This window comes from Lonchura striata, chromosome 10 (assembly GCF_050655825.1).
Source record: "Lonchura striata isolate lonStrDom1 chromosome 10, ASM5065582v1, whole genome shotgun sequence".
NCBI classification, from domain to species: Eukaryota; Metazoa; Chordata; class Aves; order Passeriformes; family Estrildidae; genus Lonchura; species Lonchura striata.
Window position 1 is genome coordinate 24079659 of NC_140712.1, and position 18990 is coordinate 24098648.

At 44.2% G+C, this 18990-nt stretch overlaps 1 protein-coding gene across 3 annotated transcripts in view; it reads left to right on the forward strand.

The window, feature by feature from the left end:
- PIAS1 (protein inhibitor of activated STAT 1) overlaps positions 1–18238 on the forward strand; it is a 58836-nt gene extending 40598 nt beyond the window's left edge. Inside the window, exons 3-15 of one of the 3 annotated variants that reach the window (XM_085589036.1) lie at positions 126–210; positions 1630–1677; positions 2497–2587; positions 3040–3174; positions 7109–7214; positions 10116–10189; positions 11434–11594; positions 13155–13285; positions 13546–13625; positions 13682–13723; positions 15816–15958; positions 16156–16193; positions 17860–17962. In XM_085589036.1, the coding sequence (XP_085445162.1) occupies positions 126–210; positions 1630–1677; positions 2497–2587; positions 3040–3174; positions 7109–7214; positions 10116–10189; positions 11434–11594; positions 13155–13285; positions 13546–13625; positions 13682–13723; positions 15816–15950 (1088 nt within the window). In that variant the 3' untranslated portion in view covers positions 15951–15958; positions 16156–16193; positions 17860–17962. Of the gene's footprint in view, positions 1–125; positions 211–1629; positions 1678–2496; positions 2588–3039; positions 3175–7108; positions 7215–10115; positions 10190–11433; positions 11595–13154; positions 13286–13545; positions 13724–15815; positions 15959–16155; positions 16194–17859 lie in introns of all 3 variants that reach the window. The other 2 variants (XM_077785954.2, XM_085589035.1) reach the window with 2 other exon arrangements.
- The last annotated feature ends 752 nt before the right edge of the window (positions 18239–18990 follow it).

Below are 18990 nucleotides of genomic sequence, written 5' to 3' on the forward strand. Positions count from 1 at the left end.
CTCAAAAGCTCTTCAGAGCCAGATGTGTCTGATGCTGCTGGAGTTTCCAAAAACGTGTGTTCTGACTTGATTGAATTATTTCCTGCTTGTCCTGGCTGCTTTTTGATGTTTCTGCTCTCTTGCAGCCTCAGACAACAGCCAGAGGTTTCGGGAAACCTGCTTCGCCTTCGCGCTGACGCCGCAGCAAGTGCAGCAGATCAGCAGCTCCATGTGAGTGGGCTCAGCAGCCCTGAAAGCCAAAGCACTGAAATCCAAATAATTCCCCCTGGCTGCCCCAGGACCCTGGCAGGGCTCAGAACCCCCTGGACAGAGCCCCAGAGACACTGGCTGTGATCTCTGTCCATGGAAAAGAGTTTTCAATCTTACAGGATCAATTACCAGCTCTGAGGGTTTGATATCAGTAATAATTAAGTGTGGCACGGGTGCAAAAGTCAAATTTTAGGATTCTAGATGAGGGGTCCAAAGGGGACAAGCTGGAGGAAATTGGGTGTGCCTTGTCCTTTTTCTCCTCCTTCATGCCCTCCATGTCTCACTGTGGTGTTGGCATTTTTCTGTTGGTTCAGGCTGGGGACACACTGTCCAACGTAGGTGACAGATATTGGCACGTTCTTGTAAATGCAGCCCAGGGAGTTTCTGGTATTTAATGTTTGTCACATCCCACTGAGGGCAGAGCCCCACACGCTGCCCTGCAGGACAGAGCTGGGCAGGGCAGCAGAACATGTGAGAGATCAACAGAATAAACAACCTGGAAACCAGCACAGAGGAATTATGATTTCTGCTTTGGCAGGGGGCTGACAGACAGAGACTTTTACAACCTCAGAATCATCAACACCCCAGATTCTGACAATAACTCACCCCAAATCCACCCAGCTTCCCATAGCCCTGCTTGGGAACAGCAGGGGAAACTCCTCTGGGGGATTTGTGTGTCTCCTTGTGTGGGGAGGAGAGAATTCGACCCCACCAGTGAGTTTTGGGTGGGTTTCTCTGGGGTTGAGCTCCCTGCAAATCCAGAATTCTTCTTCCTGCAGCTTTTCCTTGCCATCAGTTTCTCTGTTAATTCATTACAAAGTTGTGACTTTGTGGGCACCCATCAGAATTTTCTTTCTAATATACCTGTATTATATATAAAATACCTGTAATTACCTATATTATATGTATAATATCACTAAAAAATTCAAAAGACCCACATAAATGACCCCAGGAAACCACACCCCCCTCAAAACAAAAAACAAACAAACAAAAAATCAAACCAAAAACCCCCACGAAAAAAAGCAAACAAACCCCGCAAACAAACAAAATCAAATAACCCTCCCCCAGAAAAAACAACAAAAAAACATCAAACAAAAGCCCCCACAAAAATAGAGGTCAGACACAAATTTATTTATTTGCCTCAAAAATTAAAATCTCTTCTTTTTAACCTCTCCTGAGAGTGGTGGTCTGAGCAGGAGCAGCAAAGTCTGCTGTACATCATACATACCTGAAATTGGGAATTTTCCAATTCTTTGTGTCAAAATGAAGTGTTTTCCATTAATTGAACTTCCAGCAAACTCCTGGGGAATCTATATTGCAATACTGAGGAATCTTGTCAAAAGCAGGATATTTTAATCCGTTTTTTCCTCTTGTTTCCAGGGATATTTCTGGGACCAAATGTGACTTCACAGTACAGGTCCAGCTAAGGTAGGGATTTTGTTGCCTGTTGGTTTTTAGGATTTATCAGCCAGGTTGGGAATTCCTGGATGGAAAAGAGCTGATTTTCCTCATCCTGGTTGATTTTCTTGTCAGGGAATCCTTCCAGTAACTCCACCTTGATCATTCCATGGCCCAGGGCTGGAAAAATCCGTGAGTGGGATTTTTTCTTAGCAGGGATGGATTCCATGGACATCCCAAGATCTCCTTCTTTAGGCACTTTAGGAATCACCAGCCTGGTGAATTTGAGGATTTTTAATCCATCAAAAATGGATTAAATCCTTTGTCTCAGCCTGGTGGGGTGGGATGGACCAAGGGGGTGAGGAGGGAAAGCAGCCAGCCCCTCTTGGATTCTGCATGGGCAGGTCCTGGAAGGAATCCAGGGGGGCTGAGGGGTTTGGCTGCTCCTTGAAATTCTCATTGTCCTGCTGGAGATCAGCAGCAAAAACACCTCTGGGGACTGGGAAACAAAGAAATCCAACAGCAGAAACTGCCTGGAAGTGCAGCTGGCGTGGGGGAAATGTCATTTGTGGCACCTTGGTCTTGTGTGGAGAGGTCAGGCTGGAGGAGAGGCAGAGGAGAAATCGGGGTGGAATGAGTCAGGCTGAGGAATTCAAGGAATCTGAGGAGGAACCTCCAGGCTGCACTGTAATTTTGGGGGGTTTTCCTGCTTAGTGACATCGTTTGAGGGCTGTGTTTAGCAAGATCTGTCATGATTTCATGGCTCAGTGGAGAAACAATTCTTTCTAGGAAGAGATGATCTTGAAATCGCTTTAAAAGTGAAAGATGATGGCAGCTCTTTGCTTTTAGGTTTTGTTTATCAGAAACCAGTTGTCCACAAGAAGATCACTTCCCACCCAATCTGTGTGTGAAAGTCAATGGGAAACCATGCAGCCTTCCAGTAAGTAAAATCTCCTTTTAATGCTCATTTTGGGATGCATTATTAGGAATTAACTGCCTGAAAATTTATCCCAATCTTTGTTGTCACGTTCTGGAGCATTGGAATGAATAGAAAATATCAAATAATTTGTTCTAGCCAGTAGAGCCACAAGTTCATATGGAAGTTAAAAACTCCTTTTCAAGATCATATATTTAATAATATTAACATGAACAGAGAAAAAATGACTGAATTTTAGAAACTCTGGTCCAAAGTCTGGGTTTTTTTTTGTTTAGTTTTGCTGAGACAGGAGAGGATTTTGGATTTCCATCAGGAAAAAGAGCTTCTAAAATGTTCAATATTTTACTGTCTGATCCCTCTCTCTTGGAATTAAACACAGAGCTCGATCTGGGTGTGTTGGGAGGCAAAAGCACTGTGGGATTCTTTCTTCTGAGAGCTGAATTTTTGTTTTTTAGGGCTACCTACCACCAACCAAAAACGGTGTGGAACCAAAGCGCCCCAGCCGACCAATCAACATTACCTCACTCGTCCGCCTGTCCACCACGGTCCCCAACACCATCGTGGTGTCCTGGACTGCAGAGATTGGCAGAGTGAGTGCCCTGGGGTCCCTCCTGGCTGCTTTGGGGATGATCCTGGGCAGAACATCCTGCTGGGGATGCCCTGGTTCAGCTGGAATTCCAGTTTCAGATGCCCTGGTTCAGCTGGAATTCCAGTTTCAGATGCCCTGGTTCAGCTGAAATTCCAATTTCAGATGCCCTGGTTCAGCTGGAATTCCAATTTCAGATGCCCTGGTTCAGCTGGAATTCCAATTTCAGATGCCCTGGTTCAGCTGGAATTCCAGTTTCAGATGCCCCTGGTTCAGCTGAAATTCCAATTTCAGATTCCCTCGTTCAGCTGGAATTCCGTGCTCTCTCAAATCCCCCCTCACCTTCAGGGTGGGATCTCTCCCTCCTCATCTTTGTCACTCAGGGAGGGCTCAGCTCAAGAGACCAAGGCATCCTCTAAGCTTTTGTTTGTTGATTTGGCCGAGCTTCAGGCTTTGAAGCTTTTCCTGACTGCAGGGACTTGCCAAAGCTTGGCTTGGGCTGGCAAGGAGCGGGCACCATCGACCCTGTGAGTGTGGACACAGCACACCTGATTCCATTGGCCTTTTTTACATTTCTCCTAGCTGCTCTCCTCATCCTTCCCATTTAAAACCTCACGTTTTGATCATTTTTGTGTTACACCCGGTGTCAGAAAATTGCTGGTGCTCCAGCGGGCTGATGAAATCTGGAACGTGCTGCAAAAAGTGACTTGGCTCAACCAGCCATGAATTACTGAGCTGCTTTCAGTGCTGGCACCAAAGCTGCTGGGTGGGCATTCCAGAGGCACCGTGTGCTGCTGCCACTGCCCCCAGCCTGTTTTTAGAAGTGCCCAGAATTGTCCTGAGGTGAAACTTTGGCCAAGAATTTGTCAGCGTGCAAAGCCCGGCGTGGAAAAATGCTTACACTCCAGTCAGGGACAATGGGCAGCTCTGAAACACCAGGGTGGGATTTCGTGGTGGATTTCTTGTGGAGCAGAAAACAAATCTCCATTCAGATGATGCATTAAGGATGGCTGAGTCATTCTAGTCGAAAAAAAAATCCTCTTTTACCTAATGAGAGCTGCAGGTATCAGAAAGAAGCAGTTCCAAATCAGCCTGCTTGGCTTTGCGTGCTGAAGTGCAGGTGCCAGGTGCTGCTCTGAGGGATTCACACCGCAGGATTTAGGGACAAGAAGTGCCCAGTTCTCAAGGGGCTGACTCAAACGTGGGGCACTTCTTGTCCCTAAGTCCTGAGGTGTGAATCCCTCAGAGCAGATAAATCTGTGAAACCTGGTTCTCATAATTTCACAGATTTAATTGTTTATAAAGAGCATTTTGGGTAACTTCTGGCATAAATAAACATTAGATCCAGAATTGTAGGACAGGGTTGGAGCAGCCTGGGACGGGGAAAGTGTCCCTGCCCATGGCAGGGGTGGAATGGGATCATTTAAGATCCTTTCCAACCCAAACCATCCTGGAATTCTATATAAAAACAACCCTTCCTCAACACATTCTTTCAGACACAACCCTTCCTAAATAGATATTAAGACACAACCTTTCTTAATTTGATTTTTTCAGACTTCGACAGTGAAATGTGAAGGATTATTTTCTATTTGGCTGTGCCTGTGTAGCACAAAATCTGAGTTCCTTTTTCCCCCATCCCTCAAGAGGCAGTTCTTGTCCCAGCTGTGCTCCCTACCTTTGCTGGAGCCCTCACCCAGGGTTTTGCACAATCTGTTTCTTCTGTACAAGATGCCTGGGGCAAGTTCCTGCCTTTGTAGATTCAAGCTGTCTGTAAATAATTTCACAACGTTAATTAGCATTTTTCTAACTCCTCTCCTAATTGAGGCATTAAACAAACAAGTTAAGGCAGTAGTGGTTTTTAACGACGTGAGAAGCGTTCACTGTGAGAATAAAATATTTAAAATGGGGTGTTTCTGATACTGCTCCAATTGGTGTGATTTTGTGGTGAGATATATCACCGAGATCCTGCCTTCAGATCCTAAATAAAGGATGGGGGCTGTCACAATTACATGGATTTTTTTAAAGTGGAAACATGTAGCAGTTGCTGAGGGAAGACTTTTATTTTTCTATTTAAATTGTAGGAATGCAGCTCCAGGTTTAGCCGATGTTCAAATCAAAAAATAATAGATGTACCCTAATGTGAGAACTGGTCCTTTCCATTCTGGGGGTTGAGAGGCGTTGCTGCTGAGTCAGATTATCAGAAAGACATTTATAACCTGATTTTTTTGGAGATGATAAGAAAAAATGAGAGCATCAGAAATCCCAGGAATTTGAAGTCCATGGCAGGAAGAATTCATTCCATGAGGGAAGGTTCACCTGAGCTGTGGCACTTGCCAGAGTTGGGTTCTGCCTCTGAGCTGCTTTGGTGATGAAATTCACATTTCAGAGACAATTGAGTGCAGGAGGAGAAGAAAAAGATGCTTCCAGATATGCATCTTGTGAAGAGGCATTGCTGCTCATTTTCCTATTTTGAAAACAAAATAGGCTTTTATTAAAATAAATAAATAAATAAAAAAATCAGATCATATTTGACCTGACAGCTTTCCTTAAATGCACTGACACCAATGCAGTGCTGAACATGATCCATGTAAAATTAAATATCCTGACACACGTGCAGTGCTGAATATTAGCCATATAAAACTAAATATCCTGAGACATGTGCAGTGCTAAATATTATCCACATGAAACTAAATATCCTGAGACATGTGCAGTGCTGAATATTATCAATATGAAATTCAGTGTACTGGCACAAGTGTAGTACTGAATATTATCAACATAAAATTGAAGTAGCTCTCCTCCGTGGTGCCCAGCAATCCCATAACAACAGTTACATACTGCAGACAGGGTTTTCTTGGATATTTTTGGGGTTTTCCCTGATGTTTTTGGGGTTTTCCCTGATGTTTTGGGGGTTTTCCCTGGTGTTTTGATATTGTTTTCCAGAACTATTCCATGGCAGTGTACCTGGTGAAGCAGCTCTCCTCCACACTGCCTGCAATCCTATATCAAACTGTTGCATGCTGCAGACAGGATTTTCCCTGATGTTTTTGGGGTTTTCCCTGATGTTTTTTGGGTTTTCCCTGATATTCTGATATATTTTCCCAGAACTATTCCATGGCAGTGTACCTGGTGAAGCAGCTCTCCTCCATGGTTCCCCAGCAATCCTATATCAAACTGTTACATGCTGCAGACAGGATTTTCCCTGATGGTTTTTGGGGTTTTCCCTGATGTTTTTGGGGTTTTCCCTGATGTTTTTGGGGTTTTCCCTGATGTTTTTTGGGTTTTCCCTGATATTTTGATATTTTTTCCCAGAACTATTCCATGGCAGTGTACCTGGTGAAGCAGCTCTCCTCCATGCTGCCTGCAATCCTGTATCAAACTGTTATGTGCTGCAGACAGGATTTTCCCTGATGGTTTTTGGGGTTATCCCTGATGTTTTTGGGGTTTTCCCTGATATTCTGATATATTTTCCCAGAACTATTCCATGGCAGTGTACCTGGTGAAGCAGCTTTCCTCCTTGGTTCTCCAGCAATCCTGTATCAAACTATTATGTGCTGCAGACAGGATTTTTCCCTGATGGTTTTGGGGTTGTTTTTGGGGTTTTCCCTGATGTTTTGGTATTGTTTTCCAGAACTATTCCATGGCAGTGTACCTGGTGAAGCAGCTCTCCTCCATGGTTCTCCAGCAATCCTGTATCAAACTGTTATGTGCTGCAGACAGGATTTTCCCTGATGGTTTTGGGGTTGTTTTTGGGGTTTTCCCTGATGTTTTGGTATTGTTTTCCAGAACTATTCCATGGCAGTGTACCTGGTGAAGCAGCTCTCCTCCATGGTTCTCCAGCAATCCTGTATCAAACTGTTATGTGCTGCAGACAGGATTTTCCCTGATGGTTTTGGGGTTGTTTTTGGGGTTTTCCCTGATGTTTTGGTATTGTTTTCCAGAACTATTCCATGGCAGTGTACCTGGTGAAGCAGCTCTCCTCCACGGTGCTCCTGCAGCGGTTGCGGGCCAAGGGAATCCGGAACCCGGATCACTCCAGAGCACTGAGTACGTGTCTGCTGGGCTTTTGTAAAAAGGAAAAAAAACAAAAAAAATTTAAAAACCACACTTTTGTGAGGGGATATTTGAAATTAGGACTGTGCTAACCAAGCTTTGGACTTCCTACAGCCCTCTGGGAATGTGATAGTGGTGTTCTTTGTGCTCAGCTGCAATTCAAAGACTCAGAGCCTTTGTTTGCACTAGGAGCCAGGCCAGGAACCCTGTTGACACTGTGAGGGGAAAAATGCAAGAGAATCTCTTTCAGCTCAGCCATCCTGGCTTTGTTTGTGCAGAATGGCACAACTGTGCTCTGCAGTCAAGTGGGCATTCAGTACCTCAGGAGAAGAAATTGGTGGAAGTTTGTGGCATAAAAACAGTGCAAAGTACTGTGGGGTTGTTTTTCAGGGAGAGAAGAAAATCCCAGTCCCTGGTAGTGGTGTTATTCTTTAATTCATGCTCACATCAGGTGTTGTACCTTCTACAGAGGGGAAAAAAACTAGTGCAGCAGTAAAAAGTAGTGCAAAATGGCCACAAATGTGATTTACAGGGAAGTGGGCATTGAGGGCTGAAGGCCTCACCCTGGGCCTGGGCAGGAGCAGCTCCACTGAGCATTTTGTGTTCCCAAAATTGTGGGGTGAGCCCAGAGACAGAGCCCAGCACAGAACTCCTTCTCACTGCAGAGTGAATTTGCTGCCTTTTTGTTTCCTCTGACAACAAATTGGTGGAAATCTGTGGCATAAAAACAGCACAAAGTACTGCGGGGTTGGTTTTGAGGGAGAGGAGGAAAATCCCAGTCCCTGGTAGTGGTGTTATTCTTTAATTCATGCTCACAACAGGTGTTGTACCTTCTACAGAGGGAAAAAAAATAGTACAGCAGTAAAAAATAGTGCAAAATGGCCACAAATGTGATTTACAGGGAAGTGGGCATTGAGGGCTGAAGGCCTCAAACTGGGCCTGGGCAGGAGCAGCTCCATTGAGCATTTTGTGTTCCCAAAATTGTGGGGTGAGCCCAGAGAGTGTGGCCAGCACAAAGTTCCTGTGTTAATTTGCTGCCTTTTTGTTTCCTCTGACAACAAATTGGTGGAAGATTGTGGCATTAAAACAGCACAAAGTACTGCGGGGTTGGTTTTGAGGGAGAGGAGGAAAATCCCAGTCCCTGGTAGTGGTGTTATTCTTTAATTCATGCTCACATCAGGTGTTGTACCTTCTACAGAGGGAAAAAAAATAGTACAGCAGTAAAAAATAGTGCAAAATGGCCACAAATGTGATTTACAGGGAAGTGGGCATTGAGGGCTGAAGGCCTCACCCTGGGCCTGGGCAGAAGCAGCTCCACTGAGCATTTTGTGTTCCCAAAATTGTGGGGTGAGCCCAGAGAGTGTGGCCAGCACAAAGTTCCTGTGTTAATTTGCTGCCTTTTTGTTTCCTCTGACAACAAATTGGTGGAAATCTGTGGCATAAAAACAGCACAAAGTACTGCAGGGTTGGTTTTGAGGGAGAGGAATAAAATCCCAGCCCCTGATAGCAGTGTTACTCTTTAATTCATGCTCACATCAAGTGTTGTACCTTCTACAGAGGGAAAAAATAGTGTAGCAGTAAAAAATAGTGCAAAATGGCCACAAATGTGATTTATACAGTGGGCATTGAGGGCTGAAGGCCTCAAACTGGGCCTGGGCAGGAGCAGCTCCACTGAGCATTTTGTGTTCCCAAATTTGTGGGAACAGAACCCCTCCTCAGTCCAGAGTGAATTTGCTGCATTTTTGTTTCCTCTTGACAACAAATTGGTGGAAGTTTGTGGCATAAAACCAGCACAAAGTACTGCGGGGTTGCTTTTCAGGGAGAGAGGAAAATCCCAACACCTGATCCATATAGAATTACTCCTTAATTAATGCTCTCATCAGGTGTTGCACCTTCTCCAGAGGGGAAGAAATGAGTGCAGCAGTAAAAAATAATGCTGGACATTAATTTGTCCTAATGCAGTTTGATGATTTGTGCACAAAATGCATTAAAATGCACAAAAATATACAGATTTATGCACAAAATGCACAAAAATCTACAGATTTATTCACAAAATGCACAAACTTCTACAGATTTGTGCCTAAAATGCACAAAAATCTATGGATTTGTGCACAAAATGCACAAACTTCTACAGCTTTGTGCACAAAATGCACAAACTTCTATGGATTTATGCACAAAATGCACAAAAGTCTATGGATTTTTGCACAAAATGCACAAACTTGTATGGATTTGTGCAAAAAATGCACAAAAATATACGGATTTATGCACAAAATGCACAAAAATCTACGGATTTGTGCACAAAATGCAGAAATATATACAGATTTATGCACAAAATGCACAAAAATCTACCAAGTTCCAGGTGGCTGCTGCTCTGCCAGGTGAGGATGAAGGTGTAGGTCCAGTTCTTGGAGCAGGAATAAAATGAGTCTGATTAGTTAATTTTGCCAATGACTGCTCATGAAACAGCCCTTGTCAATAAAAATAGAGGATGAAAAACTCCAGGAATGAAAGACTTCAATATTTCACTGCAGTTATTTAAATCTCAGATATTTTTCAGGGTACTGCTGACTGCCTGTTGCTCAATTTGCTTTTCAGTTTGCAATCACCTGATGAGGATTTGGGGGGTTTATAGTGGTGCCTGTCCATGTGAGAGTTGTTAACAAATTTACCAACTTCAGCTTGGAGTCAGAAATGAAATTAATGTGCTGTTAAATATTAAATAATGGTCAGGTACAAAATTGCATGCAAAATAGTTAAAACATTTCTGGATAAACACATTTTTAGGGGTTTTGAATTCAAAGCTTACCACACCATTTCAGACTTATTTTATTTCTTTATCATCCAATTCATGTTTGAATTAACCTAAAATAAACCTTTTCTTCTTTCAAATACCAGTTAAAGAGAAACTAACTGCTGATCCAGACAGTGAAATAGCAACAACCAGCCTAAGAGTGTCTCTGCTTTGTCCAGTAAGTTGATTTTTATTCCTTCAAAAGTGATTCTGGTGGAAATTACCTCGTGTTTACCTGGTGTAACTTTGGTGGGGACAGAGAGCAGCTGAAATTCTCTGTGTGCTGAAAAGCTCCTGAAATCCCCCAGGGAAAATGAATATTGCATTAACTTGGAAATGTTACTCAAAATATACATAAGCATACATTTAAATGTGTCACTGGATCCTCTGAGAGGGCAGGTTGGGCTTGGATTGATAAAAATCTTCCTGGTTTTTAATTTTTTTCCTCTCAGTAGATGGGGTTTTAAATCCTTCCTGCCTTTGAATTCCCTTATTTTGCTTTTAAAGCATCCAGATTTTCCCTCTGATGCTCCTGAGCTGGGGGACTGTGCCCAAAAATCAAATGAGGGATTGCCCCAGCAGCTGGGAGATGAGAATTCCTGCCACACACAGGGCAGGCGGGAGCTGATTTTGGGATGGGAATAATGTGGTTTTTGGGATGGGAATAATGTGGTTTTGGGATGGGAATAATGTGGTTTTTGGGATGGGAATAATGTGATTTGGGGATGGGAATCATGTGCTTGGCCATGGATTTGAGAGGAGGAGGTGCCAAACACCTGGCACCAGAGCATCTCCTGTGGGAATTCTGTGTCCCCTGGGAATTCTGGGGACACAGAAATAGCAAAGGTAAGAAGGATTTCAGAAAGATAAAAATAAAAAAAGCAGAGCAGAGAAAAACGGCTGCAAAATCTGAAAGCAGAAAAAATGGCAATAATATAGCGAGCAAGAACTTTTGGAGTTTTGCAACTCTGGTGGGGTTTTGTGAGGAGATTTTTATTTCAGATTAAAGTGGAATTGCTTTCGCTGTCTGCTATCCTTTCAGTCTGATTATACTTTCATGATAATGCAGGATAATTCTGGTTTTGGTCCATATAATACACGGAATAATACATAACAATTCTATTTTTGGTCCATCCTGCACACTGCTGTTTACAGGTGCTCAGTGCATTTTGTTGCAGGAATATGGCTGGGTGCATTCTTCAGCTTCCTGGATCAAAAATAATTCAAAACATAATTTTTATTCACTTTTATGCCGTTTCAAACATACAGGAAGGAGTGAACTGTGCATGTGACAAAACTCAGATTTCTGAGAGTTCTTTGTGAAATAAAACTCAACCTAACTCCTGTCTCTTTCCAGGCAGGAAGGCCCTGGTGGTTCATTTAATCCTAAAGTAATAAAATAATATTTTTTTCCTCTTCCAGCTTGGCAAGATGCGCCTGACCATCCCCTGCAGGGCCCTGACCTGCTCCCACCTGCAGTGTTTTGATGCCACTCTCTATATCCAAATGAACGAGAAAAAACCCACCTGGGTGTGCCCTGTGTGTGACAAGAAAGCTCCTTACGAGCATCTCATCATCGATGGGTGAGTGAAGCTGAAATCAGAGCCCACATGGGGTGTTCCTGCCTGAAATGGAGTTAATTTCCCTCTTTTTTTGGAGCTCCCCGTGTTGAATTTCCCCTGTCGGATTCCCTCAGGAATTCCCGAGCAGCTCCTTCTGCAAGAACTCTGCTCCTTCAGACTCAACTTGGTAATAATGAGGGCAGTTCTCTGGAAATTCCTGAATTTTCCTAGGTGCAGACAGCACGTGCTGGATTTTCTTCTCATGGAGCAGCTGCACACATCTGGCAGGGCTGATAACAGGCAGAGCAGATGGATGGTGCCACCCCTGGGAGTGCCTGCACAATTCCGTGTGCAATTTCACACTCGGGGAGCTGCTATCTATAGAAAGTGGCACACACATTGATTCCCTGGCTCTGCCTGCTTGCAAAACACTAAAAAAAAATAAATAAATATCACCCCGGCCTGGGCCAAGTGTGGGTTTCTGCGTTTGCCTCTTAATTCTTTTAAGAGAGAAATTTTTGGGTTTTTTAATATAAAGGGAGAGAACAAGTAGAGGTTTCTGAGAATACTCTGAATATAAAAACAAAGCTCAAAAGTTGATGAAGCACACACACAAAAAAACACCAAAAGCAAAGCTGAAAACCCCCAAGAAACCCCAAAATTTTTTAAAAACCACCTCATCAACGTTGAGTCTTTCAGGGAATGTGTGTTTTATTTTGCCAGGGAAGGATGAGGTTACTCAGGATCCCTTTGGAGCCTTGTAAAAAGCTCCTGAGGTGACCCTCAGGCTGTTCTGTTCTGCAACCCAAATTTCCAGGATAAATCTGCCTTGGCTCAAAGAGCTGGGGGGTTCATGCTTGAGGTTTCTGCCTGAAACAGCAGAGCCAAAAACCAGGAATAATGCAAACCCCACATTTCCCTTACTTCTCCTGCTGCTGGCAGGTGCAGATGTTGGATCTGATCTAACTGGAGCATCCCAAAGAGAAGATTATTGGTAGAAAATGCTCCAGTCTGGGAAAGAGGGAGCTAATTAAAGCCAAACTCTAATTAAAGCCAAGCTCTTCCCTGCAGAACCACATGAATGGGCCTGGTCAGAAGCTGGAATTCCCACTGGCAGTGATGTGCTGCCAGCATCTGAAAATTTTAGGAGGTGCCTGTGGGAGAAGAGGCTGCAAATTGAGATTCCCATGCTCAGCATTTGTTAGGAAGTTTCACAAGTCCCTAAATCCTCAGATTTAAGAGAGGTTTGCTCAGTTAGGTTTTGTCAAAGCGGGTAAGGAGAGGATTTTTTTTTTATCAGCTCTGGTTCACAGATTTCCTTTGTTACGGGAAATAGAGAGTTCTGTGTCACAGACTCTGCAGGTTTGCCCTCTCAGTGCTTTTCAATAAAAATCTTCATTTTTGCAGATTTTTATTTTAGGTAATACTCGAATTTTGTCAGTGATTCCTTTTTATCAAGGAGGCAGCTGAGAGAAGAGCAGAACAAAGCTTTGCCACAAATTCAGACTTACACTGACTAATAAAGGGGAACAAGCTCTTTTTAGCACTGATATCACTGATATGAAACATTTTTATGGACAGGTTGTTCATGGAAATCCTGAAGTTCTGCACAGATTGTGATGAGATCCAGTTCAAGGAGGATGGATCCTGGGCTCCCATGAGGTCCAAGAAGGAGGTGCAGGAGGTGACAGCATCCTACAATGGAGTGGATGGTGAGCCATGGCTGGGCTGTGCAGGACACTCTGGGCTCAAACACAAACACAAACAGTTGTGTTTGTGCTCCTTCACCTCCCAAAATTCTCATTTTTAAACAGACATTTATAGCTTTCATCATTTATATTCAGTTAATTGGGTCACACCTGTCTGGGTCTGACGGTGTTTAAAGTTACCAACATCCCGTGATGATTTTTGTTTTGAATTTTTGAGCTTTTTTAGCCAGCTGTGACTGTAGCTGAGTGTTGGTTCTGTGCAGGATGCATCAGCTCCTCCTTGGAGCACCAGGTGTCCTCTCACCAACAATCCAACAAGAACAAGAAGGTGGAAGTGATCGACCTGACCATCGACAGCTCCTCCGACGAGGAGGACGAGGAGCCCTCGGCCAAGAGGAGCTGTCCCTCCATCTCCCCAGCATCTCCCATGAACAGCAAGGGGTGAGCACACAGCCCTGAGGGCTCTCAGGCTGCAGAGCAATGCAGCCCTGCAGAGCAATGCAGCCCTGCAGAGCAATGCAGCCCTGCAGAGCAATGCAGCCCTGCAGGACTCTCAGAGCTGCAGGACAATGCAGCCCTGCAGGGCTCTCAGAGCTGCAGGACAATACAGCCCTGCAGGACAAAGCAGCCTTGCAGGGCTCTCAGAGGCTGCAGGACAAATATTTCAGTTGTGTTTGTGGGCTGGGGCAAGAGGAATCAAAGATTTGAGTGTGCAACACAAATATTTCTTTTGTGTTTGTGAGATTGCGCAAGGGAATCAGTTTTGAGTGTGCAGCACTATGAAATATTTTAGTTCTGTTTGTGAAATGATGCACAGGGAATCAAAGATTTGAGTGTGCGACAGAAATATTTCAGTTGTGTTTGTGAAATAATGCACAGGGAGTCAAAGATTTAAGTGTGTAACATAAATATTTTAGTTCTGTTTGTGAAATTTTGCAAGGAGAATCAAAGTTTCAAGTGTGCAACACAATGAAATATTTCTGTTGTGTTTGTGAATTGGTGCAAGGGGAATCAAAGATTTAAGTGTGCAGCATAAATATTTCAATTGTGTTTGTGAAATGATGCACAGGGAATCAAAGATTTGAGTGTGCAACAGAAATATTTCAGTTGTGTTTGTGAAATAATGCACAGGGAGTCAAAGATTTAAGTGTGTAACATAAATATTTTAGTTCTGTTTGTGAAATTTTGCAAGGAGAATCAAAGTTTCAAGTGTGCAACACAATGAAATATTTCTGTTGTGTTTGTGAATTGGTGCAAGGGGAATCAAAGATTTAAGTGTGCAGCATAAATATTTCAATTGTGTTTGTGAAATGATGCACAGGGAATCAAAGATTTACGTGTACAACAGAAATATTTCAGTTGTGTTTGTGAAATTATGCACAGAGAATCAAAGATTTAAGTCTGTAACATAAATATTTTAGTTCTGTTTATGAAATTGTGCAAGGGGAATCAAAGATTAAAGTGTGCAACATAAATATTTTAGTTACGTTTGTGAAGTGGTACAAGGGGAATCAGTTTTGAGTGTGCAACACAATGAAATATTTCTGTTGTGTTTGTGAATTGGTGCAAGGGGAATCAAAGATTTAAGTGTGCAACATAAATATTTTAGGTCTGTTTGTGAAGTGATACAAGGAAAAGCACAGCTTTGAGTGTGCAGCACAAATTAAATATTTCAGTTGTGAAATGATGCATAGGGAATCAAAGATTTACAACACAGATATTTCAGTGGTGTTTGTGAAATGGAGCACAGAGAATCACAGCTTTGAGTGTGCAACACAAATGAAATATTGAAATACGAAAATTGAAATATGAAGAAGTTGTATTTGAAAAACAATAAGAGTGTAAAATGGTGCAAAAGGCACAGAAATGTGGATTTTGCAGAGCCGGGAATGTTTTTCTTCCATTGGGAAATGCAGAAGCAGCAGCCAGGGAGGGGCAGGGCTGTGGGAATTGGGGATGCCACAAGCACCTGGGCACACCTGGGCACACCTGGGCAGCCAGGCTGGAAATAGCTCGTGGTTTGCATAAATATTCTGGGATGGAAGCCAGGGATCCTGTGGGAAGAGGTTCCTGCTCCACAGTGGGAATCGCTGCAACCCCCCAGGGCCTTTTCCAGCTGGAACCCCCTTGTGGGGTGTCAGCGCTGGGGTCCCACAGGTCCTGGGGGGGTTTTGGGGTCAGGATTCCTTCAGGATTCTCCTGTCCTTGTTGAAAACACATTTCTGGGGATCTCAGCAGCATTTCCTGTTCCTGCTGTTCGGGGCTGAGCTTTCCTTTCCTACACCTCAGCCCTCCTGGACTGGAGGGATGTTCCTGCTGGAATATTGGGAGGAGGAAGCCTGGGGAGTGTGTGATGCAGCTTTGGGATGGCTGCACATCCCCCAGGAAGCTCAGAATGGGTTTTGAGTTGTTTTGAATTGTTTAGAATTGAAGTCCAATTTGAAAATAAGCAAACAAGCATCCCGTGATGGGACAGCAACAAACAAGAGTGTATTTTATGCTTTTTAACCATCTTTGTTTTTTCCCCTTCCAGCATTTTAAATTTACCCCACCAAGCTTCTCCTGTGTCAAGAACCCCAAGCCTTCCTGCTGTGGACACCAGCTACATCAACACATCACTCATCCAGGACTACAGGCATCCATTCCATATGACACCCATGCCTTATGACCTGCAAGGTGAGTTCTGGCTGCACCTGCACAGCTCTCCAGGCACTCACCTAATTATAAAACAAAAATAATGAGGTTGGTACCACTGGTAGCAAAGAGAATTGGAAGTGTCGTCGATGTTAGGCTGGTTTCTTTCAAAATAAGTGGTGAAAAAATGGAGAGGGGCTGTTTGGAGGAGCTGAATTTTGTTTTTTATCTCTTGACAGGTTTGGATTTCTTCCCTTTCCTGTCAGGTGACAATCAGGTAAGTCAGGGAGAAGCAAATCCTGTGGCAAACACTTTTCTCAGCAGGATTTGCTGTGTGGGAAGCAGCAGCAGCATTGTCTAAACACAGGTGTGGGATGAGGCCCAGCAAAGAGAAACATTTGGGGATTTTAAAATGTTAAATTCGGCAGCCACTTCATTGTGGAATGAAGGTGCAGCTTGATCCCTTTTCCTGCAAAAAAAAGGAGCTGGGATGTCTCCCTGCCCTCCCAAGGAGGGAAATTGCACTAAAATTGCCCTAAAAGCTGAGGGATACTTGGATATCATAGAGAGCAGAGCCTGCACTGGGAATTTGGGTCAGGAAATCTAAATATCCAAGACCTGAGAATGATTCTGATCCAAGGAATGCTGCCCTGGCTGTAGAGAAATCTTTGGGAACAAGGCTGGGGCAGCCTGGACGTTCAGTGGTGCTGGGAAGGAGCACCCCAAAGGAACTTTTTGAACAGCTAAACGAAAAAACAAAGCCCCAAAAATGCTGCTGCTCAGCCTTTTTCTTGGTTTGGGCTCTGTGAGCCCATTCCTGCTTGCCCTTTTTCTGGTTTCTGTGCTCTGATCCCATTCCTGCTCACCCTTTTCCTGGTTTTGTGCTCTGATCCCATTCCTACTTGCCCTTTTTCCTGGTTTTGTGCTCCAATCCCATTCCTGCTCGCCCTTTTTCTGGTTTCTGTGCTCTGATCCCATTCCTGCTCACCCTTTTCCTGGTTTGGGCTCTCTGATCCCATTCCTGCTTGCTCTTTTCCTGCTTTGGGCGCTCTGATCTCATTCCTGTTCACCCTTTTTCCTGGTTTCTGTTCTCTAATCCCATTCCTGCTCTCACTTTTCCTGGTCTGTGTGCTGTGATCCCATTCCTGCTCACCCTTTTCCTGTTTCTGTGCTCTGATCCCATTCCTGCTCACCCTTTTCCTGGTTTGGTTTCTCTAATCCCATTCCTGCTCACCCTTTTCCTGGTTTGGTTTCTCTAATCCCATTCCTGCTCACCCTTTTACCTGTTTCTGTGCTCTGATCCCATTCCTGCTCGCCCTTTTCCTGTTTCTGTGCTCTGATCCCATTCCTGCTTACCCTTTTTCCTGGTTTAGTTTCTCTGATCCCATTCCTGCTTGCCCTTTTTCCTGTTTCTGTGCTCTGATCCCATTCCTGCTCACCCTTTTCCTGGTTTGGTTTCTCTGATCCCATTCCTGCTCTCCCTTTTCCTGGTTTGGTTTCTCTGATCCCATTCCTGCTCTCCCTTTTCCCTGTTTCTGTGCTCTGATCCCATTCCTGCTCACCCTTTTCCTAGTTCCTGTTCTCTAATCCCATTCCTGCTCTCCCTTTTCCCTGTTCCTGTTCTCTGATCCCATTCCTGCTCACCCTTTTCCTGGTTCCTGTTCTCTGATCCCATTCCTGCTCTCCCTTTTCCCTGTTCCTGTTCTCTGATCCCATTCCTGCTCTCCCTTTTCCTGCTTTGTGCTCTGACCCCATTCCCTCCCTGCTGTTTGTGGGGTTTGGGTTTCCAAACCACATTTGCACCCCCAGCATCCCCATTTCCTTTTGGCTTCAAAACTGTGCGCCCACAGAGCCAAAAACCCATCTCACCTCGTGCTGTGAGCTGCTGTGAAACCCCAAACCTTCCCAAACCCCCCGAATTTTAACCCTTCGTCTCCCGCCAGCATTACAACACCTCCCTCCTCGCCGCCGCCGCCGCCGCCGTTTCCGCCTCGGACGACCAGGAACTTTTGCACTCCCGTTTTTTCCCCTACACCTCGTCCCAGATGTTCCTGGATCAGCTGAACGCGGGGGGCAGCAGCTCCCTGCCAGCCACCAACGGCAGCAGCAGCGGCAGCAACAGCAGCCTGGTGTCCTCCACCAGCCTGCGGGACACCCACGGGCACCCCGTGCCCAGCAGGAGCACCACGGACACGGCCTCAATCTTTGGTATCATACCAGACATTATCTCCTTGGACTGATCCCTTTCTATTTTATTTTTGGCTGGGGAGGGAGTTTTTTTTGGTTATTTTTTTGTTTTTGTGTTTTTTTTTTTTTTTTTTTTTTGGGGGGGTGGGTGGGGAACAGAGGAAATCTTCGTGCTCGGTTTTCCTTTCTGTTGAGAAAAAAAAAAAGGTTAAGACAAGGTGGTTTTTGGTTTTTTTTTCCTTTTTTTAAAAAAGGGGAAAAAAAATTTATGTGTACAGAGAACAAAAAAAAAAAAGTCTATTTTCAGTTTTACTTTTGTATATAAACCTAAGATGGCCTCGCTGGTAAAAATAAGAAAAAAAAAAAAAGACAAAAGAGAAAAAAAATAAGAAAAACAAGGAGCTTCAGTTCATTTTTATGGATGCTGAAGATTTTACACCTGTGCATTTGTCATGTGAGTTTCTTTCTTTCCTTTTTTTTCCCCCCCTATAGTTTGGACATCAATGGCATTATTTTCTCCACAGTTAAAGAAACGGGAGAGGAGCTGAGCTTCTAAAGTTCAAGCTTGGGGAGAGGGTTTTTTCTCCCCTTGGAGACATTTCCCTTGGCTGGTGGAATCTAATTCCCCCATCCCATATTTAGTGCAGATTGTGTAATTCTGGCAGCAGAGCAGCCCGGAGCCTTCCAGGAGTGGGGTTGGTTTTTTGGGATTTTGGCATTTCTGGTTCCGTCTGCCCCTCTACCCCAGGGGGTGAATTCAAATTTTGAATTCCATGCTTTAGTCAGGAATGATGCAAATCCATCCAGGGAACGGCACGAAGCTGACTGGGAGGTTTAGGTTGGATTTCAGGGAAAATTCCACCTCCAGAGGGTGCAGGGCACTGCCC